The following is a 27,728-nucleotide window of genomic DNA, read 5'->3' as shown; positions in this document are numbered from 1 at the left end:
CCAGTTTCCCACAGCACATGACCTGCTTTATGAGGTCCTTCTATTGCCCCTCTCCCTCTTCCTGATTGTAAGCTCCATGAAGACAGGCATTTCGTCTGTTTTGGTCACTGTCAACCCCCCACTACCTAGAAAGGTGCACAATCAGTTCAGGACAAATATTTGTTGGATGATTGAATGAAAGAAGGAAGGAAAGAAAAGATTAGCCCTGGGATTCCTCCTCGCCCCACCCCACCCCCGCCGTGGTCTGGAAGCTTGCTGATGGTGGAGGGATTTGGCTCTGAGCTTTCCAGCATCCGCAGCCAAGAGGAAAACATTTTCAGTTACAATATGGAAACCAACCAGGTGACAGTAAGTCCAGATTGTCTTGATTCTGAGCCCCAGAGACCTCCCTCCGGGTTCTTAGGAATGGAAGCTTTGAGGAACAGCACCAGGCCCCTGACGGTCTGTCTGGACGGGCCCAGGAACGATTCTCATTTGGGCACTTTTTAGAATGTCCTTCCATGGGGCACCTGGCTGGCTCAATCAGAAGAGCATGCAACTCTTGATCTTGGGGCTGTGAATTCGAGCCCCACGTTAGGTGTAGAGATTACTTAAAAATAAACTCTTTTTTTTTTAGATTTTATTTATTTATTTGAGAGAGAGAGAGAGAGAGAGAGAGCATGAGATGGGGGAGGGTCAGAGGGAGAAGCAGACTCCCCGCCGAGCAGGGAGCTCAATGTGGGGACTCGATCCCGGGACTCCAGGACCATGACCTGAGCCGAAGGCAGTCGCTTAATAGACTGAGCCACCCAGGCATCCCTTAAAAATAAACTCTTAAAAAAAAAAAAAGTTCTTCCATGGAAGCCAAAAGCACAGCTGAAGTACCACTGGGAATAGTGATTCTAGAAGGGACCTAAAAACAGAGCCTCCCGGTATGTTGCTCTCTGTTCTGGCTTGAGCCAAAAGCAAGTGCAAAAAGTCAACAGGTATTTGTTGGGGGCCGTTGTGCATGAGGCCCTGCTCTGGGGGCTTGTGTTCCAGAGAGGGGAGATCATTCCAGGCACTGCTATGGAGAAAGGTCACATGAATACTGTGACAGTGAGTGACTAGCACTCTAGCTAGGGCAGCCAGAGACAGCCTCACTCAGAAGATTCGGATGGAGGTGAGCCTAAATGTTAAGAAGCCTCAAGGTGTTCAGGAATGGGTATGTGAGGGAGGCCTGGCTCACAGCCCATCCCAGCCCTGGGTTCACTGGGAGTCAGCCTGGCTGCTCCAGCCCCAGGGCCTCAGGGCAGGATGCAGAGGGGGCCAGCTGTGGGAGGGACCCCTTACCCTATGACAGAGAGCACTTCCCAATGACTTGAGGGGATTTAAGCACCAGGAGACCCTCACCCACAGGCCAGAGAGTAATCTCCAGCCCTGGGGTCAGGGCCAGGAGACCCCTCCATCTTCCTCAGTCTCCCGTCTGCATTGATCATTAGCCAGGATGAGGCTGTGAGGCCACCAGGGATACTGTCTGGAGGCAGGAGCATCTCCTGCCTTCCTACCTCATTTCAGATGAGGAGCAGGCCTCTTGCCAGGTCCCCACACAACCCTACACAATGTGACCCCAGCCTCCTCTTGCTTCCTCATCCGGTCACACCAGTGACCTTTGGAACATGCAGCGTCCTTTCCTGCCTCTGGGAGTTCACCCATGCTGTTCCCTCTTTGGGAAACACTCTTCCCCTGCTTTTTACAAGGCTGGCTCCTTTTCACCCTTGGGGATCAGCTTACAAGGGCCCTTTCTCAAAGTGGCCTCTCTCAGCCCTCAGCCGGTGGACTCAGCCCTGCCCATCTCCATCTGCCCACCCCGCTTGTGTGCTGCCTTCATAAATCGCATTCAAACATTTATTCGTTTGCATACTTGGTACCATGTCTCTTCCTAGATAGGGCATGAGCTTTGTAAACTCAGTGTGTGTATCTGTCTGGTTCACTGCTGGGTTCCGGCCCAGACCATCTGAGGAGTCAATAACTCTTTGTCGAAGGTTTGACTGAATGAACGAATGACCTGGTCAAAGCTGCAGAAGAGGATCTTCCCACGGCCCAGGAGACGGGCATGCAGGGAACCGAAAAGACATTTCAAAGGCAGTGTGGTGTGGCAGAGAGAATAAGAGGGTAATGAAGCCAGAACTCCTGAGTTCTCACCAGCTGTGCGATGTCGGGCAAGTTTCTTAACCTCTCTGTGCCCGAGTTTCCACATCTGTCCAACGGATGGCACTGACATCTTAAGGATGTTATGTATCTTAAAGCATTACATGGTTTCAAGGCCAGGTAGGCCCAGGTCTGGCCCCCAAGGGTGGGGGGGCAGTAGGCAACAGGGTGTGAATGAGGACTCAGACGGAATCCGTAGGGCTCAGGGGCTACTCTCCTCTTACCCACCTCTTCAGATTCTCTGAGGTGAGGAAGGCTTTCGAGGAGATGAGCTTTTTGAATTCTCAGCTTTTCACAAAAATAGCCTCGGCGGCAGAACCCCTGGTTTCAAGCAGACAATTTCTTTGTTACTCAGCTGCTGGTGGGTGGGTGGGTGGTGCCACGGGCTGCTCATTTCCTGAATGAACAGCTGTGCCCTCTCCTCGTTGTAGAGAATAATCATAACACTACTTCAAACCTTGGCCCGGCCTCCTTCATTCACAGCTCTCCGGCTGCCTGGCAGCCTCCACACATGTCCACCAGCCGGCAGGTGGGGCCTCCAAGAAAGGCCGGACACGAAGTGAGGGTCAGGCCCGTGGCCCTCGCCTTGGGCTTGTCCATGGCAGACCAGGCCTTGGCCTCTCACACGTAGCCTGGATATCTTCCCCCTCCCTTCCCTCACCCCCGTCCGGCCACACCGGCCTCCTTCCTATTCCTCAGGCACTCCGAAGCTCTCACCCATCCGGGGACCTTCCGACCAACCATTCCCTCTTCCCACGGTGTCTTCTCTCTGGATTCTGGCAAGTCTGGCTCCTTCTTGTCACTTGGGGCTCAGCTCAAACATCATCACCTCAGAAAAGTCCTCCCTGGCTACTCCCCGCTGGTGGCCCATTGGCTTGTAGTCCATAGCTTGCCACCAACAGCCCACGGCCAAAGCTCTGCCAACTCAGGACCCATGGGGAGAAGAGCCGGCCTTGGCATCGACGTTCCAACCCAACTCCTGACTCTGGTTCTGATGGGCCACCAGGGGTCCTGTGGCTCAGGGGAGAGGAGAGGGCATTGCCCAGATGAAAGCATGGGGGCCGTTTCCCGGCGGAAGGGACAGTGGGTGGTGGGCAGGGGAGATCGCAGCCATCGACCCCAGCCCCAGCCCCAGCCCTTCTCCTGGAGCGTGTGAACCATGGGTCTAGGCCCCTGTTCCGTCACTCTGTCACCTCCAAGCTGGATGACTCTGTGAGGTCCCCCATCTTGCCCAGCCCATTTCCTCATCCAGGTAAACCTCACAGAGTTGTTATAAGCAGCAGGTGAGCTGATCAGCCCGTGCAGGCACTTTGAAAACTATGATTATCTTTGGAAGAGAGGAAGACAAGAAGAGAAGGGTTTAAGCCGGTTGAGGTTCCTCTGGGCGGGGTCCTCAGTCTAGCGGGTGGAATAGAATCCGAACTCCAGGCTTCAGGTGACAATGGGCAACAAGGTTCCCCATTTCTTGTGTAGGATCAGAAACCTAGGCTGTCTGAGCCTGATTGTTCTGGGAGGTTCTGGAGGGGCAGGGACACGTGGTGGCATTGGAGGGCCCTGGGTGCAAATATCCTTCTAACCAGACAATGAACACGGACAATTCCCTCCTCCTACCTGAGCCTTACGTCCTCGCCAGCAAAATAGGGGTGATGATAATAAATTGCTGGATCGTTGCGGGCCTTGAATGGTGGCAAAGCCTACTGCCCCACAGCTGGGGAGTCCTCAGGGTATCTTACTAGCTGTTGTTATTATTTGCATATTTCTTGATCATTTCCCTTTTGACTCCCTCCTCCTTTTAATTTCAATAAGACTTCTGTTGAAAATGCCAGCCTGCGTCAAGAGTGCTAAGGATTATAGGCGGGAAAGCCTTCCTTCTTTCCAAGCTGAGGCTGAGGAGAAAGGATGGGGAGGAAGAGAAGCCCCTTTGTGGCAGCCTCTCTAGCGGGGCCTGAGGCTTAGCTACGGACTGTTCTGGAAACACCGACAGTGGCTCAGAAAGGGCCTGCTTGCCTCCTTTACAGAGAGGCCGTGAGGATCAGAGTCAGTAAAAGATTTTCCCAAGTGCGCACAGCCTGGGCGTGCTGGAGCGGAGATTCACACCCAGGGCCTCTCTGTTGTGGAAACCAGGGCACTGGGAAGGGGGCAGGGGCTGTCTGTCCTGGAGTGTGTGGTGTGTGTGTGTGTGTGTGAGTGGTGTGAGAGTGTGTGTGTGGTGTGAGTGTATGTGTGTGTGGTGTGTGTGTACGCGTGTGTGGTGTGTGTATGTGTGTGGTGTGAGTGTGTGGTGTGTGTGAGTGTGGTGTGTGTGGTGTGAGTGTGAGTGTGTGTGTGGTGTATGTGTGGTGTGAGTGTATGTGTGTGTGGTGTGTGTGTGGTGTGAGTGTGTGTACGCGTGTGGTGTATGTGTGGTGTGAGTGTGTGAGTGTGTGTGTGGTGTGAGTGTGTGTATGTGTGTGTGGTGTGAGTGTATGTGTGTGTGGTGTGTGTGTGTGGTGTGAGTGTGTGTACGCATGTGTGGTGTGTGTGGTGTGAGTGTGTGTGTGTGTGGTGTGTGTATGTGTGTGGTGTGAGTGTGTGGTGTGTGTGAGTGTGGTGTGTGTGGTGTGAGTGTGTATGTGTGTGTGGTGTGTGTGGTGAGTGTGAGTGTGTGTGTGGTGTATGTGTGGTGTGAGTGTATGTGTGTGGTATGAGTGTGTGTGTGTGTAGCAAGCTTATCACTCCCTACGGGGCTTCTGAATTCAATTCAATTCAATTCAATTCAATTCAATTCAATTCAATTCAATTCAATAGAAATATCTTCTACTGTGGGCCAGAGAAGATGAGCGCCTGTGATTGCCCATGTTCACGTACTCACAAGGATCTCCACTGAGCGAGGGATAGACCTGAGCCCAGTGTTGTGCTAATGGAGGCCGGGGGACACTCTGAGAATCAGAAGGTAGAGGAAGGTCTGAGAGTCCCTGGAAACTGGGCTCTCCCCGCCCTCTCCCCTCAGAGAGGGCTCCTCTCTGCTGAGACCTCTGTTCTCCCAGACTTACCCCTCTCCACCCCGCGGCCCCCAGTACACGCGCATGTACACACACACACACACACACACACACACACGCACGCATGCACGCACACGCACTCCCACTCACTAGCTCTCTAACTGCCAGGAATGCAGGCCGTCCCAGCTTCTCTCTCCCTGCATTCCTCAGCGGCTACTCCCACCTGGCAGGGCAAATTATACCCTGGCCTGGCAATAAAAGCCACTTTCCAAAAAAAGAAGCTTTAGGCCCCGAGAGATGCAGCTCCCTCTCTCACCCAGCCTGTGCCTGACTCCGGAGGCGGTGTCTGGCCCAGAGGCAACAGGGCCCCGTGTCCCTTTAAGCAGGGAGTACAAATTCTCATCGCAGTCCCTCCCTCCTGCTCTTCCTGACGTCAGGAGGAGGGCGTGTGTGAGTGAGTGAGTGAGGGGCTCGAGGTGCTGCATGCTCACACACACACACACACACACACACACACACACACACACACGAGTCGTACCCACAACACATCCTTCAGACCATCCCCTGCTGGCCAGCTCCGAGCCCAGAGAGAGGCGGAGTGCTGAAGGCGGCTGCAGGAGCCAGTGCCTGGACCTCGGCAGCCAGGGAGAGGTAAGGGTCAGGCCTGGGCGGCGAGGGCAGGGCAGCTTGGCAGGGGCAAAGCAGGGAGGAAGGACGCCGTGGGGCTGGGAAGGTGGGTCCCTCCCCTGGGGCTGGCCCAGCCCCGTTCAGTTTACAGAGGGGGGGTGTAGGAGCGGATGTGGATGAGCCCACCCTGTCCTCCCTCCTCCCCTCCCTCCCTCCGTCCCTCCTCCTGGCCCCCAAGGGAAGCTGAGGCCCTGTGGCTCCCTGTGAGAGAGAGAGAGAGAGAAAGAGTGTGTGTGTGTGTGTGTGTGTGTGTGTGTCTGGGACTTGTGTCTGGCTCAAGAGGCAGAGAATAGCAGACACCTGCCAAGCCCCAGCCTCCTGTCTGGGAACCAGGGGAAGAGAAATGACTGGGGAATGAATAATCGTGCTCCTACCAGATGCCAAAAGGAGAATGCAGCAGGGAGCATGTGGGTCTGTCCCCCTGGAATTTGGGGCTGGGGCCGGGGTGGGACCATCTAGGGCAGGCAGATAGTTGGACCTGGAACAGCTGTCTCGTCCTGACTCTATTTCATCCCCAACGCGATGGGGATAATTGTTTTAATTGGCTTGGAGATGTGGCTCCATGTAATTATCTTCGCCTCAGAGCCACCCCTACCCAGAGCTCTTGCCTCTCCTGAGGCCACTCCTCTCCCCTGCTTGCTGGTCTTGCTCTGACCTCCCCCCTTGCCAGGGTGTAGCCCCGGGGGCAGGGGGCGGGCTAGGCTGCTGGCCGCCAGCTGCGGGATGCAGGGACTCGGGGCAGCCTGGGCTAGCCCCAAGTCCTTGAGGGGCCTTCCCCGGGCACAAGGAGTCTGGGCAGAGATAAGGGGTGATGCTGGCCCCCGAAAGGGAGACAGCAGGTTCCTGCAAAGCTGCCAGCCTGCAGCCTCTTCCCAGGGAGAGGGGAGGGACGCTGAGCGAGAACAATAATAAATACAGAGTGTGAACTGCTGCATCCGCTGGGGCTGGGGGAGGGGAGGAGGAAGTGCGCCTGGGTGGAGGGTGGGCAACCTCTCTGAGGGCCTGGCACCGTGCCCCCCTGGATGTGCTCCAGAAGGGGCCTCTTGATGGGGAGGGGCAGTCTCCGGCCCCTTGGAGGATGGGGAGCCAGTTTTTGTCCCCCAAACTGACTCCATTCCAGAGGCCTCTGGGCCCTCCAAATTCTGGATGTTTCCTTCACCCAGACTCCCTCCGCCTACCCTCACCATTTCCTTGAAGTCCTTTCCAACATCTATTTCCCATATCTGTCCCACCCCGCTGGGTCTGTCTGCCCTCCACTCCAAGAAAAAGGTCTAAGCAGGAACTGGCCGCACAGGGGCCTGGGAAAGGCCAAGGGACAGTATGGGCCACAGAGTCCCCTCTCAGGCCTGGCAATGTTCACGGATGCCCACCGGCCACGGAGGGGCTCTGGAGGGAGGAATAGGGGGTCCTACACAGCTAGCCTGTGGGGAGGGGACACCCACAGGCTGGTTGTTCTGGAGGCAGGTCCCCCAGATTGGCACCAGCAGAGGGCGCTCCGGGCTTGCCTGAGCTGCTCACATCTACTGGTCACGACCAGCACAGCCAAGTCCGGGGGCTTGGGACAGTTGGGACCCGTGTCCACGCAGAGCAGCAAGGTAGGAGCAGAAAGTAGTGGGGGTCTTCTCCCCTGCTCCAAAGCTGATGGAATGATGGTCACCGGGGTGGCGGCTGGCACGCTGGAAAGCTCTGGGCTTGGGGGTCACACTGATTTGAGTTCAGCTACCCTAAGTGTGACTTTGACAAACCCTTTCCTTTCTCCGGGGGGACTCAGAGTGGGAAGTGACTTGCTCAGGGTCACACAGCCTGGCAGAGGTGGGGTGTGAGCATGGCTCTTGAGGTGCCCCTCCTGGCACCTTCACCCTCACTGATGCTAAGGAAGCCCAAAGCCCTTGTCACCTACCCCAGGGCAGGAGGGGCCTGTGACAAGGAGAGTGAAAAGGTCTCCACGAAGCTCAAATATTCGCTGGGGCAGTCCCTCACCCCCATACACACGCGCACACGCGCGCACACGCTGCCGGAGGGGGAAGAACCAGGTTTAATTAGGTCACCTCCAGCGGCCGGAGCAGCTCTGGCACTGATGTATTTTAAGGACTGTCTGGGTGGCTGGGGGAGGGGAGGGACTGGGGAAGTGCCAGCTTCTGGCTGGTGGTCCTGAGGCGGTTTCCTCAGGCTCCCAGGGCCACCCACCGTAGATAAGACCCCAGTGTTCAGGAAGCCCTCCCAGCACCATCCTGTGCTCCATGGCCTTCCCCTTTTTAAGTCATCATATCCTCTCCTCCCCCGGCTGTTCCTCCACACTGGGGGCTCGGGGCTGGGACATTTTTATTGGGGGAGTTGTTTTTAGGCTTGCCAGAGTTGGCAAGTGATTCACCCAAGGTCATAGTCTGAGTCAGCACAAAGCCAGAAATAGAACCCCAAGCCCTGACTCCCCAGTTCTTCCACGCCCCTGTTCTTCCTTCTCCAGGGGAGGGCAGGAGATGTCAGAGAGCTTTCCCCCCGCCTCCCAGAGGCCTTTCTGTAACCCACCCCCGCCCCCAACATCTCAGGTGCAGAAAGCACCACTCCTGACCAGCTGTGGGAACCCAGGAAGCCTCTTTCGCTCCCTGGGCCTTAGTTTACTCTTCTGAAGAACGGGGATAATAGTGGTCATTGTCATGTAGGGGTGTTGTGGGGACTGCCTGAGGAAATGGGGCCAGGGACTTGGCAGAACACTGGCACGTGGCTAACGATCAATACACGATAGCTGTCTCTCGTCATGTTATGCTATGCTGTGCTCTGGTCCGTCTGGTCCTCCCCCTGGAGGGTGCGGCTGTCTCCTCTCCGGCCTGTTGTCCCAACGCCTGGCATTCAGCTTCCTTTCAGTTACGTGTGTGCTTTTGACAACCTCAGAGGACAGTCGGACTGACCTTCAGTAGGCGTCTGGTCCAGTGATGTTTCGAGTAGTGAGGCCCAGAGAGGGTTGAGGGCTTGTCCCAGATCACACAGTACTGGGGGGGGGGGTGGAGCCAGCTTGCTCTCCCTACTCTGCCCCGAACAAGACAGATTTCGCATGGGCAAGAGAGGACTGTGACAAGCCATTTCCTGCCCCATTCCTTTTGGGGTACCTGAGAATTGGAGGAGGCCCAGCACCAGGATGATGGTCACCTGCTGATGGGGCTGAGTCACACTGTATCACAGCCTCGCCTCAGGTTACCTCTGAACAGTCCTGATGTTCTGGTTTTACCTCCCCTGGTCCTTCCGTCTGCAGAATTGCCAGGGTTTGGCCCTCACGCAGGGAAATGAAGACAAGCTCGGCCGGGAGGGTCAGGGCCAGACCGCGTGGGCAGGGAGATGCACCCTCACAGGTGGGCCACCCACACAGCGGCTCCTCAGCCCCTCCCACACGCGGGACAGGTGCTAACTATTAGCCCTCTCTGACACATAAGGAAACTAAGGCTCAGAAAGGGAGGGTCACTGCCGAGTCAGGGTTCCGGCCCAAGCCAGAAATGGTCCCGGCCTGTCTTCGAACCCCCGGCGGCCAGTTCTGAAGGGCATCGTTCTGGGCAAAAGGTGCTCCCAGACAGTCGGACCGAGTCCCTTGGGGGCTGGGCTTTACTCTGAATCGAAACAAACGTCCTACACACTCATCTGTTTCTCTGCTTTTGTAGGAGTTTATTTTCCCCTTTAGTTTCTCAGGGAAAGTTCTTTTGGTAAAAACTCCAGCCGTGTTTTGGCTGAACCAGGAGCAGAATTTATCCTCACGAGAAGAGCACCCACCGTTTGCTTTCAGATGGATCTGAGCTCTTGTCATTCACGTGCTGTGTGACCTTGGGTGAGTCACTTCACCTCCCCGAGCCTCAGTTTCCTTATCTGTAAAATAGAAACAATGGGAATTCCAAACTTTCAGGGCAACTGGGAGATTTCAAAATGGAGAGTAGCCTCTGTAAGGACTTTTGCGCCGGGTACCGCATTCAGACAATAAAAGCCCATCTTTACTTGTCCCTTTCTGCAGCCACACTCTGGGGAGAGGGCCTGAACCAGAGGCTTGCCCTGCACCCCCTTGTTCTCTTCTCCCAGGGTTCTGGCAGGGCCCGGAGAGGGGAAGATCGTCCAAGGTCGCACAGCAAGTCAGTGGCAATGCAGGGCCTGAACCCAGGGCTCCAGAGCCAGATTGCCTTGGTTCTTGAGTCCTGGCTCAGACATTAATTGCTGTGTGGCCTTGAGTGAATGACTTAGTCTCTCTGAGCCTCAGTGTCCTCATCTGCAAAATGTAGGCATAATAGCAGCTGCTGAAGGGGTGGCTGCAGGAATTAAAAAGGGAGGGGGCTGGGCAGGGACCTGGTGGGTGGGCGAGTCCTTGGGGAAAGAGGAAAGAGGAGAGTGCGGGTGGGCTTGCCTCAGGCCAGCTGGGGCTCTCCTTCCGCCCACTCCTTCTTCCCCCTCAGCCCAGTTTAGCAGCCCCGTCTGGGAGGGCGGACCTCTCACCCAGCACCTGCTGTTCTTCCAGCATCCCGTCCCATCTCATCCTCCCAGGAGCTCTGGAGGACACGCTCTTGCACCCCCCATTTTCCAGAAGAGGAGGGAGGTGGGGGAGATCCCACAGCAGAGCTCTCTGCCCTGTGGAGGCTGCCCTGTCTGCGCCCCCAGCCCTAACTCCTGCTCTAAGGCTAACTGTGGGCTTCTCAAAGGAAGCCGGCAGGGTGAGTGGGGGTGAAAGAGCCCAGAGCAGCCAGTCCTGTGGGGCTGGAGGGCACGAAGCCCTATCACTGCCCTTATTCCATTCTCCTCCCTCCTGCTGCCTGGTCTGTTATGGGGAACTTATTTTGGGGAGGGGAAGGAAGGGGGCTGCTGCCCTCAACTCTAACCCTGGGTAATCGATCAATGCATCTGTCCCCCTTCCCCGCAAGAGGCCTTGGGTCAGGAGGCCGGGAGGCTGGGAGGCCAGAGCAGGGCCCCGCTCAGCTGCGTCTCCCTGGTAACGGCTGTGGGCTGTCTCTGCCCCTCCTCCCCACGACCTCCCAGCACCGGCTGTCACCGCCAAGCACAATACCAGCTCCGGGAAAACTGTGCAGTGGGCAGGCCGGGACCAAAGGAAGCAGAGCCTCTGTCCACCTGCCACCCCTGCTCAGGTGGGGTGGGGGCGCCCGGACGCGCGCCAAGGGGCCCGACGTCTCTTGCTTTCCTGGCCCTGACATCTTGGGTAGCTTTGCTGCCTGTTTTCCTTTTTTGATAACAGCTTTATGGCGATATAACTGACATACCATATGATACAACTGTTTAAGGTGGACGAGTTAGGGTTTTCAGAATACTCACAGAATTGTGCGACAAGGCCACGGTCAACTTCAGGAGCTTCTCATCACCCCGGAAAGAAACTCTTGCACCCATTAGAATTTACTCCCCATCATCCCTTCCCCGCCAACTCCTGGCAACCATGGATGTCCTTTTCGCCTCTGTGGACTTGTCCATTCTGGACATTTCGTGTAAATAACATCACGCAATGTGCTCTTTTGTGACTGGCTGGCTTCTTCCCCTCGGCGTAATGGTCTCCAGGCTTGTCTGTGCTGTAGCAGGTGTCAGGGCTCCGGACTCCATTCCTCTTTATGGCTGAGTCATATTCCACTCTGTGGCTAGACCACGGTTTGTTTATCCACTCCTCTGTTGACGGACGTCGGGTTGTTTCCACTTTGGGCCTATTGTGAATTACGCTGCTGTGAACGTTCAAGTCCAAGTTCTTGTGTGATTGCGTTTCCTTCTCTCTAAAAACGGGAATAAAAAGGCCAAACCCGGCCTTGACTCCTGGAGCAGGCTCAGAAAGAAAAACCTCACATCAGCTTGGGGGCGCTGTGAGGAGCTGTGAAGGGCCGCGAGAGGCCGTCCTCAGTCCCCGGCAGCTCTCCTGGATGGAGAGGCATGTTGGGGCACGGGGGCTGGGGAGGAGAAAGGCTGCATCTCCAGCCCCGGGGAGGGCAGAGCCGGCTTATCAGCCTGACCCAGAAGAAGCCCACTTGCTGTGTGACCTTGAACGGCGGGCAGGAGACCTGCCCCACTGTTGGATGGTGTGACTCCAAGGCTCTCCCAGCCCTTGCCACACTGTGTTTCGGGGCAAGTCAGCCCTGGAAATTCTAGGCTGGGAGTGGAGCACAGGATGGAGGCCAGAAATAGGGCTGAGGCTCAGGGATTTACCTCTGGCACTAGGGTCTTTGAATGAGGGGGTGAGGAAGTGGAGAACCCTGTCATCCTCACTCCTACGTGACTGTGGATTATGAGAGCTTCTTTATCTCCCCAGGCTTAGCCAAGCCTCACCATAGCCTGCGAGGGATCGAGGCAGGGTTTGTCTGCTCCGTTATACAGATGAGGAGACTGAGGCCAGTGGAACTACTCCCCAAGGTCGGCAGCTGGTACACGGCAGAGCTGGAGTGCTCCTGGTCCAGGTGTCCTGCCTGGTCCCACCGTGGCCCCAGGCTCTGTCCACAGCCTGGCTCAGTACTCTGAGCTGTCCTCCGTAGGGTTCCACGGCAGGGTCTCTTAGGGCCCGAGGCTTCCCAACCCTTGTGGGGAGAGGACTATGTTCTCTTCCTTAGCAGAGGGAAATACAGGATGAAGTTTTTCAAGGTCATCCAGGCACTGAGCAGGTGATGAGGGTATTTCTATCCATGAGCATTGATGATAGCAATTCAGTGGGTATCTCTGAGATGCTGGGAGCTATCACACACTCTATCAGTGACTCCTCAGCAGCCTGGCATGGTAAGTATCCCCAACCCCATTTCAGAGCAGAGGAAAATAGGGCTAAGGCAAACTCACCAACGTTCCCAAGGGCTTACCACGCCCGGGCACGGAGAGGGTCATTGACAGCAACCTCTCTGTGAAGTGAGAACCAGCACTAATCCCCATTTTACAGAGCAGGAAATTGAGTCAAAGGTTAAGAGCATTGACCAAGGCTGCACAGCCAGTTAGGTGCAGGAGGCAGGATTGAAACCCAGGTCACCTGGGTCCAGAGGCTGCACTCCCACCCGCCATGGTGGAACTGTCGAAGTCCCCAAGGTACAGCGGCAAAGCTGAGATTCAAACCCAGGTGTGTGGTTGTGAAGCTGCTCACACTTGTGCCAACCTGTGTTCCAGACTGTCACTGGCCGCTTTCCCCATCCCACCTCCCAGGCCCCTGGAGTTAGAGAATTGAGCTTCAAGCTGGAAGGACTTTGAGATTAGTTTTAGCTTGGTCTGGTTCTAGTGAGAGCCCTCTTCCTATTTTGTAGACAGCTTCCATTTCGCTGTGTCCCCAGATGGCAGAGAGGAAGCAAGCTCTCTGGGTCTCTTCTTCCAAGGGCACTAATCCCATCATGGGGCACCCCGCTCCTGACCTCACCTACACCTAATGACTTCCCAGAGGCCCCATCTCCAAATACCACCACCGTGGGCGGTTAAGACTTCCAGATATGAATTTTTGGGGGAACAGTTCAGTCCAGAGCAAGGATATAGGACTGTTTTGTCTTTCTGGGGAGGACCCCGAGTCAGGGTGGGGGGGCCGTGAGCGGCCTGAAGTCACTCTGTGAGGATTGGCGAGCAGGCCCAGCCCTCCAGACTTGGGCCGGGTGTCCAGAAGCCGCTCAATCTGGCCCACACTCACCTGTACCTCTTTCTTCCCATTCCAGACGGAGCCTGCGGCTGGTGCGGCTGCCGAGCAGGGCCAGGCCGGGCCCTGCCCGCAAGGACGCCCAAGCCCTTCGCCGGCCCCTGTGCCCGAGAGCCCACCAGGCTCTCTTGCTGGACCCACCATGACTTCAGAGCCCACGTCACCCCCAGTAGTGCCCCCTCTCCACTCCCCCAAGTCTCCTGTCTGGCCCACCTTCCCCTTCCACCGGGAGGGCAGCAGGGTCTGGGAGCGGGGCGGCGTCTCGTCCCGGGACCTGCCCAGTCCTCTGCCCACCAAACGGACCAGGACGTATTCAGCGTGAGTACCCGCCCCTCGCCCAGGCTCCAGTGATTTTCCCCAGGACAGGGCTCCAGCCCTGTCCAACCCCTGTTGTCCTCACTCAAGGACAGAGGAGCTGTGTATGGACCTTCCAGTAACTTCTGTGTTCGTTCATTCATTCTTCACTCCACTAAGATTTATTGAGCACCTGACCAGGGGACCCAGTGATGAATAAGACAGTCTCCACCCATAAACTGCCTACAATCCAGGAGGAATTTGTCCACCATTCACCTCCACCCAGGGTTGGGGGAGAAGGCACAGCATCAGGCGTCAGGGAGGGGAGGATGAGGTCCTAGTGGGTTTGGAAAATGTGTTAGGTGAAGAAGGAAGTTGGGTGTTCCAGGTACATGGGTCAGCCTGGACCAAAACGGAAGCAAGGGACTGACCTCTGGTGAGGGGTGGGCAGGCGAGACAGAGACCAGGCTTGGGCCTCTGGCACAGGTCACTGGCTGGGGTCACATGGGGGAGGCGATTTGGAGAAATCACAAGGGAGACTGACTTGCCTTGGCCAAAGGAGAGATTTTTGGTTTTGTTTTAAGTAAGCCCTACGCCCAACATGGGGCTTGAACTCACAACCCCAAGATCAAGAGTCGCACACTCCGCCGACTGAGCCAGCCCAGGGTCCCGAAAGGAGAGGTTTTGGATGGCAAGCACTAATTGTCCCCTGTGTCCAACCCAAGGCCAGGCACAGAGCAGATGCTTAATAAATGATGAATGAGTAGATACGAGACAAATAAGTCAATAGGATACTGCGACCTCAAGAGGTAGTGAGCTCCCCATTTTGAGAGAAATTCGAGTTTAGGCTGAGCATTCTTCCCTCAGAAATCTTACAACAGGAGCCCATGTAAACCTGAATCGTCTCAGGAGGAAAGGGTCCTGTGCACAGAGAGGGGCACTGGCTGGGAGTTAGGAGGCCCACTTGCTGTGCACCCTCGAAGGGCCAGCTCCCCTCTCTGGGTCTCAGTCTCCTTGTTGTCCAATGGGACCATAAGAGAGCATTACTGTGTGCAGTTTCTGGCCTGGGGAGGGTTTTCCACAGCCCTGGGACAGGCTCTGCAGGCAGGCAGGGCCCAGGGGGGCTGTGGGAGTCCAGGGAGGGGAGGCCCCAGGCCACAGCTCTTATCCCCCTACTCTAACCTCAGGACAGCCCGTGCCTCGGCTGGCCCCGTGTTCAAGGGCGTCTGTAAGCAGTTCTCACGCTCACAGGGCCATGGCTTCATCACCCCTGAGAATGGATCCGAGGACATCTTTGTGCATGTGTCTGAGTGAGTCCCTCCCGCCTCCCTATTCTTGGCTGGGCCCCTGCTGCAGGGTCCCGGCAGGGCCTCAAGAAATGCCTCTCCAAGCCTCTCCCCTGGCTGGCTGAAGTCTGTGTCCCTGGCATCTTTCTCCTCCTGTCGCAGGGGCTGCGGGTGCGTGTGTGCGGGGGGGGGGGGGGGCGGTGGCACGTGGGGAGGGGACACCCAGGCCGCAGAAGCCCCGGGAACCGCTGGCTGAGCCCTGGGATCCTGCATCACGGGAACTGAGGACTGGGCCAGCCCCTGGGTCTTCTGGCCTGGAGGGTAGACGGACATGGGAGAGATGATCTAGGCCTGGCCCCCAGCCCTGATGCCAGGCAAGACCTGGTGGGGGCAGGGGGCACTGAGCTTCTCCAGGCCTCCGGACCCCCCTTGCCTTTCACGGCTCAATCCCCAAACAGCACAGACAGGGAGGGACCTTTTCGGGTTCCCATTTTACAGATTCGAGCTGAAGCTCTGAGAAGGGAGGGGAGGCAGCCCTCAGGCCAGCCCACAGTGGGTGTCTGGGAGCGGGGCCTGCTGCTGGGCTGACGCCCCTCTCCCGCCCACCAGCATCGAGGGGGAGTACGTGCCCGTGGAAGGCGACGAGGTGACGTACAAGATGTGCCCCATCCCGCCCAAGAACCAGAAGTTCCAGGCTGTGGAGGTGGTGCTCACCCAGTTGGCCCCACATACTCCCCACGAGACGTGGTCCGGCCAGGTCGTGGGCTCCTAGGCCGGGGGGGCTCACGTGTCAGCTGCCGGGCAGGTGGGGAGCCACACAGGGTAGGCAGGCAGCCGCGGGCTCCAGGCCCCTGCACCTGCCGGGTCCCCCGGGCGGCCTCGGCGTACACGTGTCTGTCTGTGCTTGTGACCGCGAGCACGTGCCTCCATCCACCCCCCCGTGACCCACGACTGTTGTGTGAGCTGGACCAAAGGTGAGGCCCCCCCGGGCCTGCCTTCTTGTTGTCGGCTCTCTCCTGCCCCTCCCTGCCACATCCGCACAGGACCCTCTCGCCCTTCTGTCCCCCGAGCCCCTGGGGCCTGCATCCGGGCCTGGGCCTGGGAGGCAGGGGGCGCCAGTGGGCCCCTCCCCGTGCAAGCGGGTTCCCCTTGCCTCTGCCCCAGGCCCAGCCCAGGGCCAGATTCTGCTTGTGCTACTTAACACCTCCCACCCTGGGCTTGGGTCTCCCGCGGTGGCCTGGACCCCTTGCCACAGAAGCCAGGCCAGCGAGAGCTCTGGGGAAGCCTCCCAGCCTCTGGCAGGGGAAGAGGGCAACCCCTGGAGTAGCAAACCCCTCCTCACTGCCACGGGCCCAGCTTCCCTTCCCTCCATCTGCTCTCTCCTCTCAGCATCCCCGAGAGGCACGCAAGGAGCTGAGGGCAGAGGTGGTTTTGGGGTCTCGGTCCCTCCTCCTCCTCCTCCTCGGCTTGGCAATGGCTCTGTGAGCTCCAAGGCTGCATCCTCTCCCCTGGGCCGCGCTGAGCCACGCTGCCACCACTCTCCGAGACGCAGATCTGTGGAGGGGTGGGGGCACATCTCCCCCTGCTTGGATGGAGCCAGCCCCTTCGCCCTGACCCACAAACTCCGCTGATGCTCTGCCCATGCCCAGATAAGGCTGCCGAGGACCTGGCGAGGCAGACGCACGTCCCCTCAGGCAGCGCCAGGCCTGGGCACCCACAGGATGGCCCTCAGCCCGAGACCACTAGCCCTGTAGCCCCTTGCTGGACCCTCTCCCCGAAGCACTACTGCTGGCCCCCACTAGGCCAGTGGCTGAGGTGTGTGGTCCCAATCTCATGCGTTGAGTCCCTTAAAGGGTGTGTGTGTGTGTGTGTGTGTGTGTATGTGTGTGTGTGTGTGTTTGTGTGCATTCACTCTCGGGTGGGGGGTTGGTCTGGCCTGGGAGGCCAGAAAGGAGAGGCTTCGCCTCAATCCCCCCCATCACCACCACACCCCTTCCTAGAAAACACATTTGATGCAACAAGAAATGGGGGTCGAGGGAAAGCCTGCCAGGGACAGTAAGCCTTGAGACAGGGTCTGTGAGTAAAACAGGGGCTCAAATGCCCAGGATGAGGGTTATCTGTTTAGAAGGATCTCCAGTACTGCAGGTACCCCTTGGGCCTCGGGGTAGAGATCAGCTGGGGTACGTGCACCCCAGCCCCCAGGCTCTACCAGGCTGGGTGGGGGGTCAGAGCTGCTGAGAAACAGAATGGCCCAGCCTGACACCCCAGTCTGAGCTGGAGCTGGCCTGACAAGGCCTGAGGACTTGCCCCAGAGGAATAAGGACTCCCTGGCTTCCTGGGTGGAAGGTTTATTGGTGCAGGTGATCTCCTGGAAGCTCCCCCCCAAGACTCCCTCCTGTGAGCAGACCCCCCCCCCCCTCCGTTTTTAGGCACTAGCCAGTAGACAGGATGTGGCAACATCAGCCCCAGGGCTGTCTGGGAGGCAGAGGGGCGGCAGTACCCCTCCAAACCCATAGCCCTGCAGTGTGGAGTCAGAAATCCTCCCAAGACCCCCAGCCGCCTGGACTCCCCCCCCCCCCCCGGCCCACCAACCTCCCATCCTTCCTAACACTGGCAATAAACCCTCAACTGTGACTCAGCCTGGCCCAGAGCTGCCTCTGTCTGTCTGGGTCCCGGGGGAGGCGCTTGGGGAGGGTACCCCCAACTTAACCCTTGTTTAGGGCTTCAATGGCCCACTCTCCTCAAGTGGATCAAAGACTTCCCGTGTGACCAGGCAGGGGGTGAGGGGAGTCCCTGCCCACTCTGCCTCGGCTCCCTCACGTAATGTCATCTGTGACTGGGGCCAATTATCCATTCAGACAGAGCTGACACCATACCTTGTTCCAGGAATTTTAATGTTTGTGAGAGAAAGTTCTGGCAAATACGCACCTTCCCTGGTGCTCTGCGCCCTGCCTGGGACAGGCAAGCAGAGCGGGCTCTATCTCGTACCAACACTAGTGCAGGTCTCCTCCCGGCGTAGACAGAAATCTGTTCTCTTTACAAGTACAAGCAGCAGCTGTAGCCAGGGCTGTCGGGGTGGAGGACGGAGCCGGCCCCCCTAGGAGCTGACCGGCTGGGGACGGTTGTCCACGCGGACCCTGGCCCCATCAAGGTGGGCCTTGCAGCAGGTAATAGGAGGTAGGCATCCTGAGCCGGAGGAGGAGGGGCCCTGGCGCCCCACCCAACACCAGGGCCAGGGGCTCTCTTTAGGCCTGGGTGGAGCTCTCTAGAAGTCCCTAGGAGCGGGCGTGGGCCCTGGTCATGCCTCATGGGCTGTCTCTGGGAAAAAAATCTCACGGCATCGCTGTACTGTATCCTGCGGAGAGACCACACTGTGGCCGACGGTCCGAGGGTCAGCGTAGATCTCGAAGTCATTCCCACCCTGCACACAAGGGCAGGAAGATGCACATACATGTGGTGCCTGGAGGAGGTTCCCTGGGCTAAGGCCCAGCACGTGCCCTGCCATGGGGTCCCCTCCCCACACTGGCCCCTGCAGAGCTGCCTCTCCTCCTGCCCCCTCAGAACCACCCGGACCCCCACCTTCTCAGCCTTCACCAGATCTGCCCTGACTTGCTGTGTGACATGGGACAAGCGTCCAGCCAGCTCTCAGCCCCAGCCTTCCAATCTGTGTAATGGGGCTGAGGAACACTGGCTGGTCTCCGGGAGTCTCCCCAGGGACAGTTCTGTCGCCCTGTGTCCTGGCCTTGACCTGGGGGTGAACTGGGGTGGAAAACATCTGGGCTGAGCCACACTCACGGGGCTGGTCTCGTTCCCAAAGAAGTGAATGGTGTCGAAGCTGTCCTGGCCGAGGCTGTCCAGGCAGTAACGCTTGTCCCAGCCCTCGGGGAAGACGTCAAAGCTGATCATGCCGCCTGCAGGGGGTGGCAGACAAGGCGAGCACAGGGGTGGCCCATGGGATGAACTTGGGCAAGATCCTGCATTTATTCATTCATTCAACAACCTGGAGTGCCTACGCAGAGCCAGGCACAGGGCATGGGAGCCTCAGGCTCCTCACTGAGAGCTATGGTCCCAGGGGGGCAGAACAGGCAGTGGGCAAGCCAGGCCACCTCAGAGCCGTGGGGCGGAGGGACGGAAGCTGCCCCAGCCAGCACCACCGGGGAGACCTCTCTGGGAGGGGACACCGAGCTAAGGCCTGAGCCAGAGCAGCCACTGCGGGGAAGCAACCATAGTCCCCGAGGCGGAGAAGGACACGGAGTGTCCCAGCACCAGAGAAGGCAGGGCAGAGGTGAGGCCATGCAGGCCCTGGGGTCCAGCAGGGTCTGCTTTTCGGGGAGCATCCCTCTAGACACTAGGCGGTGGGAGGACGGCTGCGCTGGAGTCAGCCAGAGCCTGAAAAGAGGCTGCTGGTGGCAGAGGTGTGAGCCATGGTCGGATTCCAGGATTCTGGATGCAGGGCCCTGGGACTTGCTAGGAGACTGCCCTTGGGAAGGGGGTGCGGGAGAAACACTGAGGGAGACCTGAACTACTGGGTGGGTGGCAGGGCATGGACCGGGTTTGGGTGGGGAGGACTACCGGGCAGGAAGGCTTTCTAAAGACGCTGGGGAGTGCCGCGTGGCCTGGGGAGTGAGGCCCGGGGCTGGCTTCTGGGCCAGGCTCTCAGACCCTCCACGGGATGAGTGGATGCACGTACCTCGAGAGAACCTCAGCCCTTTGCCGGCAAACTCTGTTTTCAGGGCTTCCACAAACTTCTCCCGGATCTTCTCCTTCTGCAGGAGGGGAGGGAGCAGACTGAGGCTCAGAGGGCTGCCCTGTGCCAGGCCCTGTGCCGGGCACACAGCTGGTGGGAGCTCAGAGTCTTCCAGGTGGAGATCGTGACCCCCATTTTACAGATGAGGAAACCGAGGCTCAGGGAATGGCTGTGTCCTGTTCAAGGTCATCCAGCCTCAGTGGCAGGATCCTGCCAATGGGGGTGTGGGCGGGGTATCTGGAGGAGGCCTTGGAGTGGAGGCATGAGGAGAAGTTGAGGGGATGGGCTTTCCCCAGCGCAACAAAGCAAACCAGACACCAGAAATGAGCACGAGGAGCAAGAGCACGTGAAGACCTGTTACTACGTGGCAATGCGTGCTCCGAGAGAGGTCAGCAGGATGCCGGGCACAGCCACAGCACCAACCACATGGTGCAGGGGGCTGGGGGCCTCAGCAGTGCCAGGAATCCCCTGCTGCACCCCAGCCCTCGGGCAGGATCTTGTAAGTCTGCAGCATATCTAGAGACTCGGACTAAGGAGACATTCACTTATTTGGCCGAGGACCCCCAGCCTGGCCCTGCTGGGGCCACAGGCGGAACAGCCATGCAGGGCCTAGAGGGGCAGCATCTTGGCTCCTGTGCCGAGGGCCAGCACCACAGGGAGGGAAGGTTTGCGCAGTGCAGGCTCGCTATGCCCGAAGCAGCAGTGAGAGCCTGGCGGGACAATCAGCTCACAGACGGTCTGGAAAGGAGCTTGGACACATCCTAGGGGACCAAGAGCCACTGAGGATTTTGAAGCATGGGAGTAGAGTGCCTAGGACTGCATTTTAGTGGGTCCACGTCGGGTAGGACTGGAACGGAGAGAGGCAGGCAGTGGCTGATGGTTTGGGGCCTGAAGTGGGCCAGGGAGGACATGAGCTATCAGGCCAGATACGACCCAATCTGAGAGATAAAGGCAGGCCTCCTGGGTTCCAGGCCTGGCTGTGTGACCAGGGGTGAGTCACCTGACTTCTCTGAGCCTATTTCCTGGGCGAAAGGAAATTCTCTCCTAGAAAAGCAGAGAGGTGGGAGGTGGGCCCCCAGGAAGGCCAGAGTCCCCATCAGAGGCTACTTTGTGGGCCCAGGGTTAGAGTTAAGGGTGCCCCAGGCTCAGAATAAATGTTCCCACACGGCCCAGGATGGCTGTACCTCCTGTCTCTGGAGAACCAGGCTGACGACTGGACAGCCCCATGTGTCAAGTCCAGCCTTAGCAAGGACCAGCGCTGTGACCTGGAGCTAGTCAGCCTACGGCCTCAATGTCCTCCTCTAAGGAAGGGGACTACTACTGGCCCTTGGGATCTGAAGGACTAAGGATGAATAAAACATTTATATGGGATCCTGGCTGGTGTAGGTCACACAGATCAGGCAGCTTGTGCCCTCCCCTCATACCAGAAGGGGGCGAACAAGAGCCAGAAAGACAAGAGAAGACCCTGGGAGCTGCGGGAAGGGTCAGCGTGTGCCAGACTTCCATCTTGCCCAGTCATTACAGCCCACGAGATGGGAACTATGCTCACCCCCACTTTACAGACGCGCAAACGGAGGCACACGATAGTAAAGCCACTTTTCCAGGCTGCTCGGCAAGCAGGAGGTGGAGCTGGGATTGGAAACCGGGTGGCCTAAGTAGGGGCCACCTCTCAGTATGTGTGTGGGAGGGGTTCTCTGCCAATGGTCAGTCTTCACCACCCCAAAAAGAAAAGCCTCCGTGCCCGTGGGCAGTGCCTACCCTAAGCCTTGGGACATGGAGTGGGAATGGGGGTGGGGGTTGGTGAGCATCCCTGAGAGTCCCACCCACCCTCAGGGAAGCATCACCAATTCCCTATGTGACCTTGGCAAGTCATTTTCCTCTCTGAGCCTCAGTTTCCTCATTCATAGAATGCGGACGACACCACCTATTTCATTCATTCAGAAAGTAGGTCTCGAGCACTTGCTGTGTGTTGGGCACGTGCCAGGCACAGGGGACCCAGCAGTGAACAGCCACAGAAATCCTGGCCCTTAAGGAGCTTACAGCTTCAGTGTGGGAGACAGACAGTAACCAAGATTTGAAAAGTAGGTGACAAGAGTGTATTAGAGGGTGGTGTTGGCTGCCTGGGGAGTAACTGGATAGGCGAGGAGCAGGAGGGGCAGGGGTGCCATGTTCAGTGGAATGAGAAAGTGACACCTGCGCAGGACTGGAGGGGAATGGGGAGAGGACGAGCGGAGTCTGAGGGAAGGGTGTTCCGGGTGGAAGGCATAGCCCTGAAGCTTGCTCTGTCTCTATCTGCTATCTCTAGAATCAGCAAGGAGGATGTGGTTGGAGCACAGACAGCAAGGGGGAGAGAAGGCCAGAGACGGGCCGGTGGCAAGAGGCTTGAATGGATGGACTTACTCCATCCCTGAAAAAGCGGGGTGGGCGGTGGGGATGACAAGCAAAATGCAAGTCAAGGTTTAGCAGGGGCAGCATACCCAAAGGCAAGAGAAATGCTGGTATGTTCTAAGAACAGACGCACAGAGAGAAGGCTGAAGGGGTGGGTCCGAGCTGGGCAGACCCCTCGGGGCTCAGGGCAGCAGCGGAGGGGCTGGGGCATTGCAAAGCTGGCAAGGGGAGCGATGGAAGGACTGTAAGCAGGGAGTGGAGGGGGCCGACATGCTTGAAAAGGTTCTCAGTGGCCCTGCTGGAGAACAGACTGGCAGGGGTTTTGGGGGGAGAGCACACAGGTGAACAGATTTGAGGCCACTCCGGAGGCTGAATCAAGAGGAATTACTGCTGGACCCCACATGGGCAGGAAGGTAGAAATGATGCCCTTGGTAGGTAAGTGGTGGCTGCTGATGCTGGTCACCAAGGGAAGGAAACCAGCCATGTAGGAAAGATAGGGGAGTGCCTAGACCATGGCACATGGTGGGTGACCCAGTGGGTATTAGTTGAATCAGAACCATTCCCCCCCCCCCGCCCCCGCCTCATCATCCATCTCGCTGATGAGAAAGCAAAGGCCCAGAGAGGCTGAGTGACCAAGGTCCTAGAGCCTAAGGTTGCACAGCTGGTGGCACCTTGTCCAGTTCGGAGAACTCGATTCGTTCCTCCAGGGTACAGCTTCGGCCGATGGGCGAGATGTTCAGCATGCCATTCCGGAATTCGATGAAGGTTCCGCTGGTGGTAACGGGGGTGGGAGAGAGGGCAGGGAGCCAGGGAGAAGAAGGGCCCTGAATTCAAATCCAGCCCCGCCTGGGACCACCGCCTCCCTGGACTTCACACGGGACAAGAATCCACACACCGAGAAGTTGGGGCCCCAGCACCTGCCGGTTGCGTCCAAGAGACCTGCCCCTGTCCTCCCTCAGGCTTGGGATGGTTGGGGGGAGGGAGGCTGGATGCAAGGCTGGGAGGGGTCTCACCGCTTCTTGGGCAGTCTGAGCAGGGCCATGTAGCGGAGGCAGAAGTTGATCAAGTCCTGCAGTAGCTCCTCCCCCAGGTGGTTCTGGATGGTCTGGGCAAGGAACACGGGGCTCTGAGGGTGGCAGGCACAGGGCGCTCCCCCAGCCCAGGGCAGAGGGACCACAGGCTGTGCCACCGTGGAAAAGTGTTGTAGGCTGAGGCCCTGGGGGGCACTGACCTGCTTGGAGAGCAGTCGTCCATGCTTATATTGCACGGTCCCATTCTCGGCAAACACATAATCAAACTTCTCGATGACTTCAGGGGCCCATAGAAGCCAGGAAAAAAGAAAGAGTGTGAGACCAAGCACCCAGAGCCAAGTGGAGGGATAAAGCCCACACTCCTGGGTTTGGCATTCATAGCCCACTTGTTCCATCCTAAACCTGCTTTCCTAGGCTCTTCACCTTCAGCTTTTTTTCCAAACAAGCCAGCGAGCCAGTCACACCTCTGGGCCGTTGCTTACACAGGTCCTTCTGCCTGGACCGCCTTCCCCTCCTGCCCCTCCCCCCTCCAAGATCCAGCTCCCTCCTCTGGAAGCCTCCCAGGACTCCCCCGCAGGGGGCGCCATTTCCACTTGCTCCCACAGCCCCAGGGTCCAGGGGCTTCTGCTTTGTTTTACCCGTCACTGTTTTTCAAGAATGGCTGCATGGGGGAATTTTCAGCTCTGGCTGCCACAGTAAGTGGCATGAAGAGGAGGCTCAGAGAGCGCAGTCAGGAGGGAGCCTGGACAATGGAAGGGCGGTGGAGAGGCCGACGTGGACCCACAGGGAGATATTTCTAGACTTGTTGATGGAATGCACAAGGGGGTGAGGAAAAGGGAAAATTCAGGTAAAGTTTCCGGTTTGCAAACTGGTGGGATCTGCCTCAATGGTGCTGAGACGGGGCACTCAGCTGAGAACAGATGCTCTGGGGCCAAAACAACTTCCCAGGTGACTTCAGAATCCTTCTGTGTTCAATGGGGTAACTGTGCCCACCCTAAAGTGTGGTGGTGAGGATGCATGAGAAGAAATCAACACATGGTCATTTTCAATAACGGTAACCATTACTGACTGCGCGCATTTTAAAGAGGGCACCTGCGACGCAGCAGAGAGAGCTGAGAATGTCAACTTCTCCAGAGCAAGATGCTGCCTGCTTTGTTTCCTGCCCTTCCTCCAAAGCTGACACGGTGCCTGGCACATGGCCGGCGCTCACTATGAATCAGTGAGGGAGCGATCTGGCTGTTCCCTCTGCTTCCTCTGCCCCACAGATGCAGGGCTGGGTCTTTGAAGGCACAAAGGTCCAGGGACCTCCCCAACTCCCCCCACCCCCATCCAGACTGTGGAACTGGCTCTGGGTGCTCCTCCTACCTTCATCCCCCTCTCCCAGCTGCTCAGCAATCTTAGAGTAGTCGGAGCCGCCGACCACACCGATCTGCACCCTACTCCGCAGCTTCTGCAGGAAGGCAGCCACCTCAGGGTCAATTTTCTGCAGGGGGTGGAGGTGGGGAAAGCACAAGATTTCTGGTTGTCAGCGTGTCTGGGACCTCACTCAATCCACACTCAGCGCTCAGCATCCAGGAAGCCATGTTCCATCCGAATCTGAGGTCGCTCAAGGTTTAGAACCCAGACCTCAAAATGAGATGTAATGGATTCAAACTCTGGCTCAAGTCCCTCAGTTGCAGGCTGATCTTGGGCAATTGGCTTTGCTTTCTTTGCCTTAGTGATTGTCCCATTTATAAAACGGGGATCATAGTAGCAACCAGCTGGAGGTGGTCAGTGCTAAGATTAAATGAGATAGCGCACCCAGAGTGCTTGGAAACGAACAAGCAATTAACTGGTGACTAATCACATGAAGATTCCCCAAGGACATGAAAACTAATGAGGTACACGCCACGTTTTCAGGCTTCCAGCTATTTAAAGCTGACAATTCCTATAGGGAATGACCATGTCAAATTCTGCCAGAGCACAAATTGGTGCAGCCACTTTATAGGGTAATTTGGCAAGAAAACTTAAAATGCATGAACCCCGTAACCCAGAATTTCCACTTCTCTTGCCTGGGTGTATATGGAGGTTCACTGAGGTATGGTTTATCATAGTGAACACCTGCAAACAACTCCTAGGCTTGTCACCCGGAGAATGGTAAATATGTGCTCTGAAATACTACACTGTGGTCACCCAGGGTAAGGCAGGCCTGTGCTTCCAACAGGGGAGAGCCCCTAAGACATGCTGTTAACTGTCAAAAGTAAGGTGCTCAGCACAGAGTCTGCTTGAGACTCTCTCTCCCTCCCACTGCCCCACCCTCCTAAAACAAATAAATCTTAAAAAAAAGACAAGTTGCAGGAAGGCACACACAGTATGATACTACTCATTAAAAAAAAAAAAAAAAAAGAGGGGCACCTGGGTGGCTCAGTCAGTTAAAGCGTCTGCCTTCAGCTCAGGTCATGATCCCAGGGTCCTGGGATGGAGCCTGCTTCTCCCTCTTTCTCTCAAATAAATAAATAAAACCTTAAAAAAAAAAAAAAGAAAAGCCTCACAAAAACTGCGTAGTATTTGTTCTGAGCAAATAGATCTAGATGAAGGTCTGGAGGGAAGCCACATGACAGGCAACCACCTGTCAAGTGGGGTTGGGCCTGGGATCCTGATGTAGTCAGAAGGCATTTTAGCATCTCTGTTTTCATTCTTCACGAGAGAATGTGTTCATGAGTATGTGTATAATTAAAAATTAACTTTTATTTATTTATTTATTTTAGTAATCTCTATACCACGCGGGGCTAGAACTTAGGAACCCCAGATCGAGTCACATGCTCTTCCGACTGAGTCAGCCAGGGGCCCCCGAAATTAACTTTTTAAAAGCACTAAGGATAGGGCTTGGCACTAACATTGGTGGACAGCAGTAACACACTTGTACAGGCTGTTGGGTCAGTGGAGCAAAGGGTCAGAGGGAGGGGTTGGGGCTGGGCCTTAGACCTTGCCACCCTCCCTCCACTGTATCTTTCTCCCGTCTCTGGGGACCCTGGGAGCTGCTGGAGGCAGAGCAGCCTGATTCCTCCTTGTGCTCCCAGAGCCTACCTAATCCAGGGCCCTCAGGCAGGGAAGGAGGGGTGCATTCAGGACCTAAGAGGGGAGGCTAAGATCTGTCTTCCCATCAGCCTCTGCTCGGCAACCCTGCCCTATGGCTCCCTGCTCTAGGGGATCCCAGTGTTCTTTATGGCCCGACTGGAGGGTGGAATACCCTCAAGGCTGGCAAGAGAGAGGCCTGCTTCTTTATGTACCCAGCTGGTGAGGATCGGTCTAGGGGCTCATCTAGGGTGAGATCCAAAGCTAGAAAAACTGAGCGTGGAGCAGAATTTGGAGGATCAACACGGTGACAAGTCTTTGGAAGAGTTGTACTCCCACCCTCCCTGGGCCACAATACCTTCACAATGACCAGGGTAGGCCCGGGGACTCTCACTTCCAGGTGGGCAGGGCCCAAAACTCATCCAAAAAGGTACAGAAGCCCTCCCTCCCTCCATAACTGAGGGTGGGAAGGAAAGTGGTTGAGGAGCTTGAGAAATTAGACCTAGGCCCAGGCCTGTAAAGGTCGGGTGGTATGGCTCCAAGACTCCCGGACTCTCACTAGATGGCGACTCGTGCTAGCGCGCGCGCCGCGCCCTGTCTAGAACCCCGGGCTCAGATGCCAGCTTCAGGCTACAGGTGCGTCCTAGGGGCGGGAGCCGGGGCTGGGGAGGCGGGGGCGCCCGGGGACCAAGCTTCGGCGAGAAGAAGCCTGAGCGGGGGTAGGGAAGCTAGGTCCCCGCTCGCAGCCTCCTCCCTCCAGAATTCCACCCGCCCCGACGCTCCCGGGCAGAAGGTGGGCGCAGACGCTCGGGGGCTGCGACACGGGGGACCGGGGCCGCATCACTCCCAGCGGGCGGCCCTGGGTGGGGTACCGCTGCATCCCACACTCGGTCCTGGGTCACCACTTTCGGCCTCTGGGCGTCCGCGTGACACTCCCGACCGGAGCTGCTGAACGTCGGGGCCTTACCTGGCGAGCCGGCGTGAGGGTCCCGTCCACATCAAACAGGCAGAGAACGCGCTCCTTCCTGCGGGCGCCCTCAGCGGAGACCGCCATGCCTGCAGCTCCGCGCTCGCGGCCGAGGCCCGGGATGCAGCCGCCGGAGCCGCTTCGGAAAGAGGCTTGACCGGGCGGGGCCTGGGAGGGGCGGAGCCAGAAGGCCCGCCGGCGGGTGCCAAACCAAGAAGGGGCGTGGTCAGGGCGTGATCTTGGCGGGAGAGGAACTGCTTGGACGGGTCGGGGGCGGGGCCTGAGCTGACTCAGGCAGGCTGATTCTGATTGCACCAGGAGGGGAGGGGGCGTGGCATAGGGCGCAGCAGAGCGCGGCGGGTTGGTCAAGACTGTTCCAAACCAGACGCGGGCGGGGCCTGGGCCTGGGCCAGGCGGGATGTGAGGGATTGAACCCGGAAGAGAGGAGCGGGGCCAGAGTTGCTCCTCCGCGGAAAGATTCTGATTGCATCTGGTCGAGAAGGGGCTGGACGGGG

General features: G+C 57.6%; 3 protein-coding genes across 7 annotated transcripts in view; 1 reads left to right on the top strand and 2 right to left on the bottom strand.

Annotated features, from left to right (window-relative positions):
* The window catches only part of POLR3H (RNA polymerase III subunit H), a 29,063-nt gene extending 17,812 nt beyond the window's left edge, over window positions 1-11,251 (bottom strand). The window contains exons 1-3 of the mRNA XM_025882287.2: window positions 11,130-11,251; window positions 9,594-9,686; window positions 2-125 (exon numbers count right to left, since the gene is read on the bottom strand). The gene's annotated coding sequence lies outside the window, so the exon portion shown is untranslated. The remainder of the gene's footprint in view (window position 1; window positions 126-9,593; window positions 9,687-11,129) is intronic.
* On the top strand, window positions 5,428-17,601 carry CSDC2 (cold shock domain containing C2). 4 transcript variants are annotated; one of them, XM_025882198.2, is made up of 4 exons: window positions 5,428-5,801; window positions 13,466-13,764; window positions 14,928-15,050; window positions 15,636-17,601. In XM_025882198.2, exons 1-4 carry the CDS (start codon window positions 5,634-5,636, stop codon window positions 15,796-15,798), a joined length of 753 nt encoding a protein of 250 aa, XP_025737983.2. In that variant the 5' UTR covers window positions 5,428-5,633; the 3' UTR covers window positions 15,799-17,601. The 4 variants fall into 4 exon arrangements, with proteins under 4 accessions (XP_025737983.2, XP_025737982.1, XP_073738810.1 ...); XM_025882197.2 differs by lacking the exon at window positions 5,428-5,801 and adding an exon at window positions 6,078-6,244; XM_073882709.1 differs by lacking the exon at window positions 5,428-5,801 and adding an exon at window positions 6,889-7,432.
* A 300-nt stretch (window positions 17,602-17,901) lies between these two features.
* Window positions 17,902-27,380, bottom strand: PMM1 (phosphomannomutase 1). Of its 2 annotated transcripts, XM_025882021.2 has the most exons (8): window positions 27,214-27,376; window positions 24,558-24,675; window positions 23,393-23,469; window positions 23,175-23,266; window positions 22,833-22,932; window positions 19,717-19,792; window positions 18,822-18,937; window positions 17,902-18,447 (listed from the first exon to the last, which is right to left on the bottom strand). In XM_025882021.2, exons 1-8 carry the CDS (start codon window positions 27,298-27,300, stop codon window positions 18,325-18,327), a joined length of 789 nt encoding a protein of 262 aa, XP_025737806.1. In that variant the 5' UTR covers window positions 27,301-27,376; the 3' UTR covers window positions 17,902-18,324. The 2 variants fall into 2 exon arrangements, with proteins under 2 accessions (XP_025737806.1, XP_025737804.1); XM_025882019.2 differs by lacking the exon at window positions 17,902-18,447 and having other exon boundaries at window positions 18,476-18,937; window positions 27,214-27,380.
* Window positions 27,381-27,728: the final 348 nt, after the last annotated feature.

This window comes from Callorhinus ursinus, unplaced genomic scaffold (assembly GCF_003265705.2).
Source record: "Callorhinus ursinus isolate GAN/ISIS: 27379988/994484 unplaced genomic scaffold, GSC_fseal_2.0 scaffold48, whole genome shotgun sequence".
Classification (NCBI taxonomy): Eukaryota; Metazoa; Chordata; class Mammalia; order Carnivora; family Otariidae; genus Callorhinus; species Callorhinus ursinus.
Note: the sequence above shows the minus strand (reverse complement) of the source record. Positions and strands in the feature narration are given on the sequence as shown.

Bases quoted from the DNA above. Each gene is read 5' to 3' on its own strand.
- CSDC2 (XM_073882709.1), top strand. From the start codon at position 7,190: ATGTTCACGGATGCCCACCGGCCACGGAGGGGCTCTGGAGGGAGGAAT. The intron at 7,433-13,465 runs GTAGGAGCAGAA...TTCCCATTCCAG, and splicing joins TGTCCACGCAGAGCAGCAAG to ACGGAGCCTGCGGCTGGTGC. The intron at 13,765-14,927 runs GTGAGTACCCGC...CTCTAACCTCAG, and splicing joins CGGACCAGGACGTATTCAGC to GACAGCCCGTGCCTCGGCTG.
- PMM1 (XM_025882019.2), bottom strand. From the start codon at position 27,300: ATGGCGGTCTCCGCTGAGGGCGCCCGCAGGAAGGAGCGCGTTCTCTGC. The intron at 24,676-27,213 runs GTAAGGCCCCGA...CACCCCCTGCAG, and splicing joins CCCTCACGCCGGCTCGCCAG to AAAATTGACCCTGAGGTGGC. The intron at 23,470-24,557 runs GTAGGAGGAGCA...GGGCCCCTGAAG, and splicing joins GCTGGGAGAGGGGGATGAAG to TCATCGAGAAGTTTGATTAT.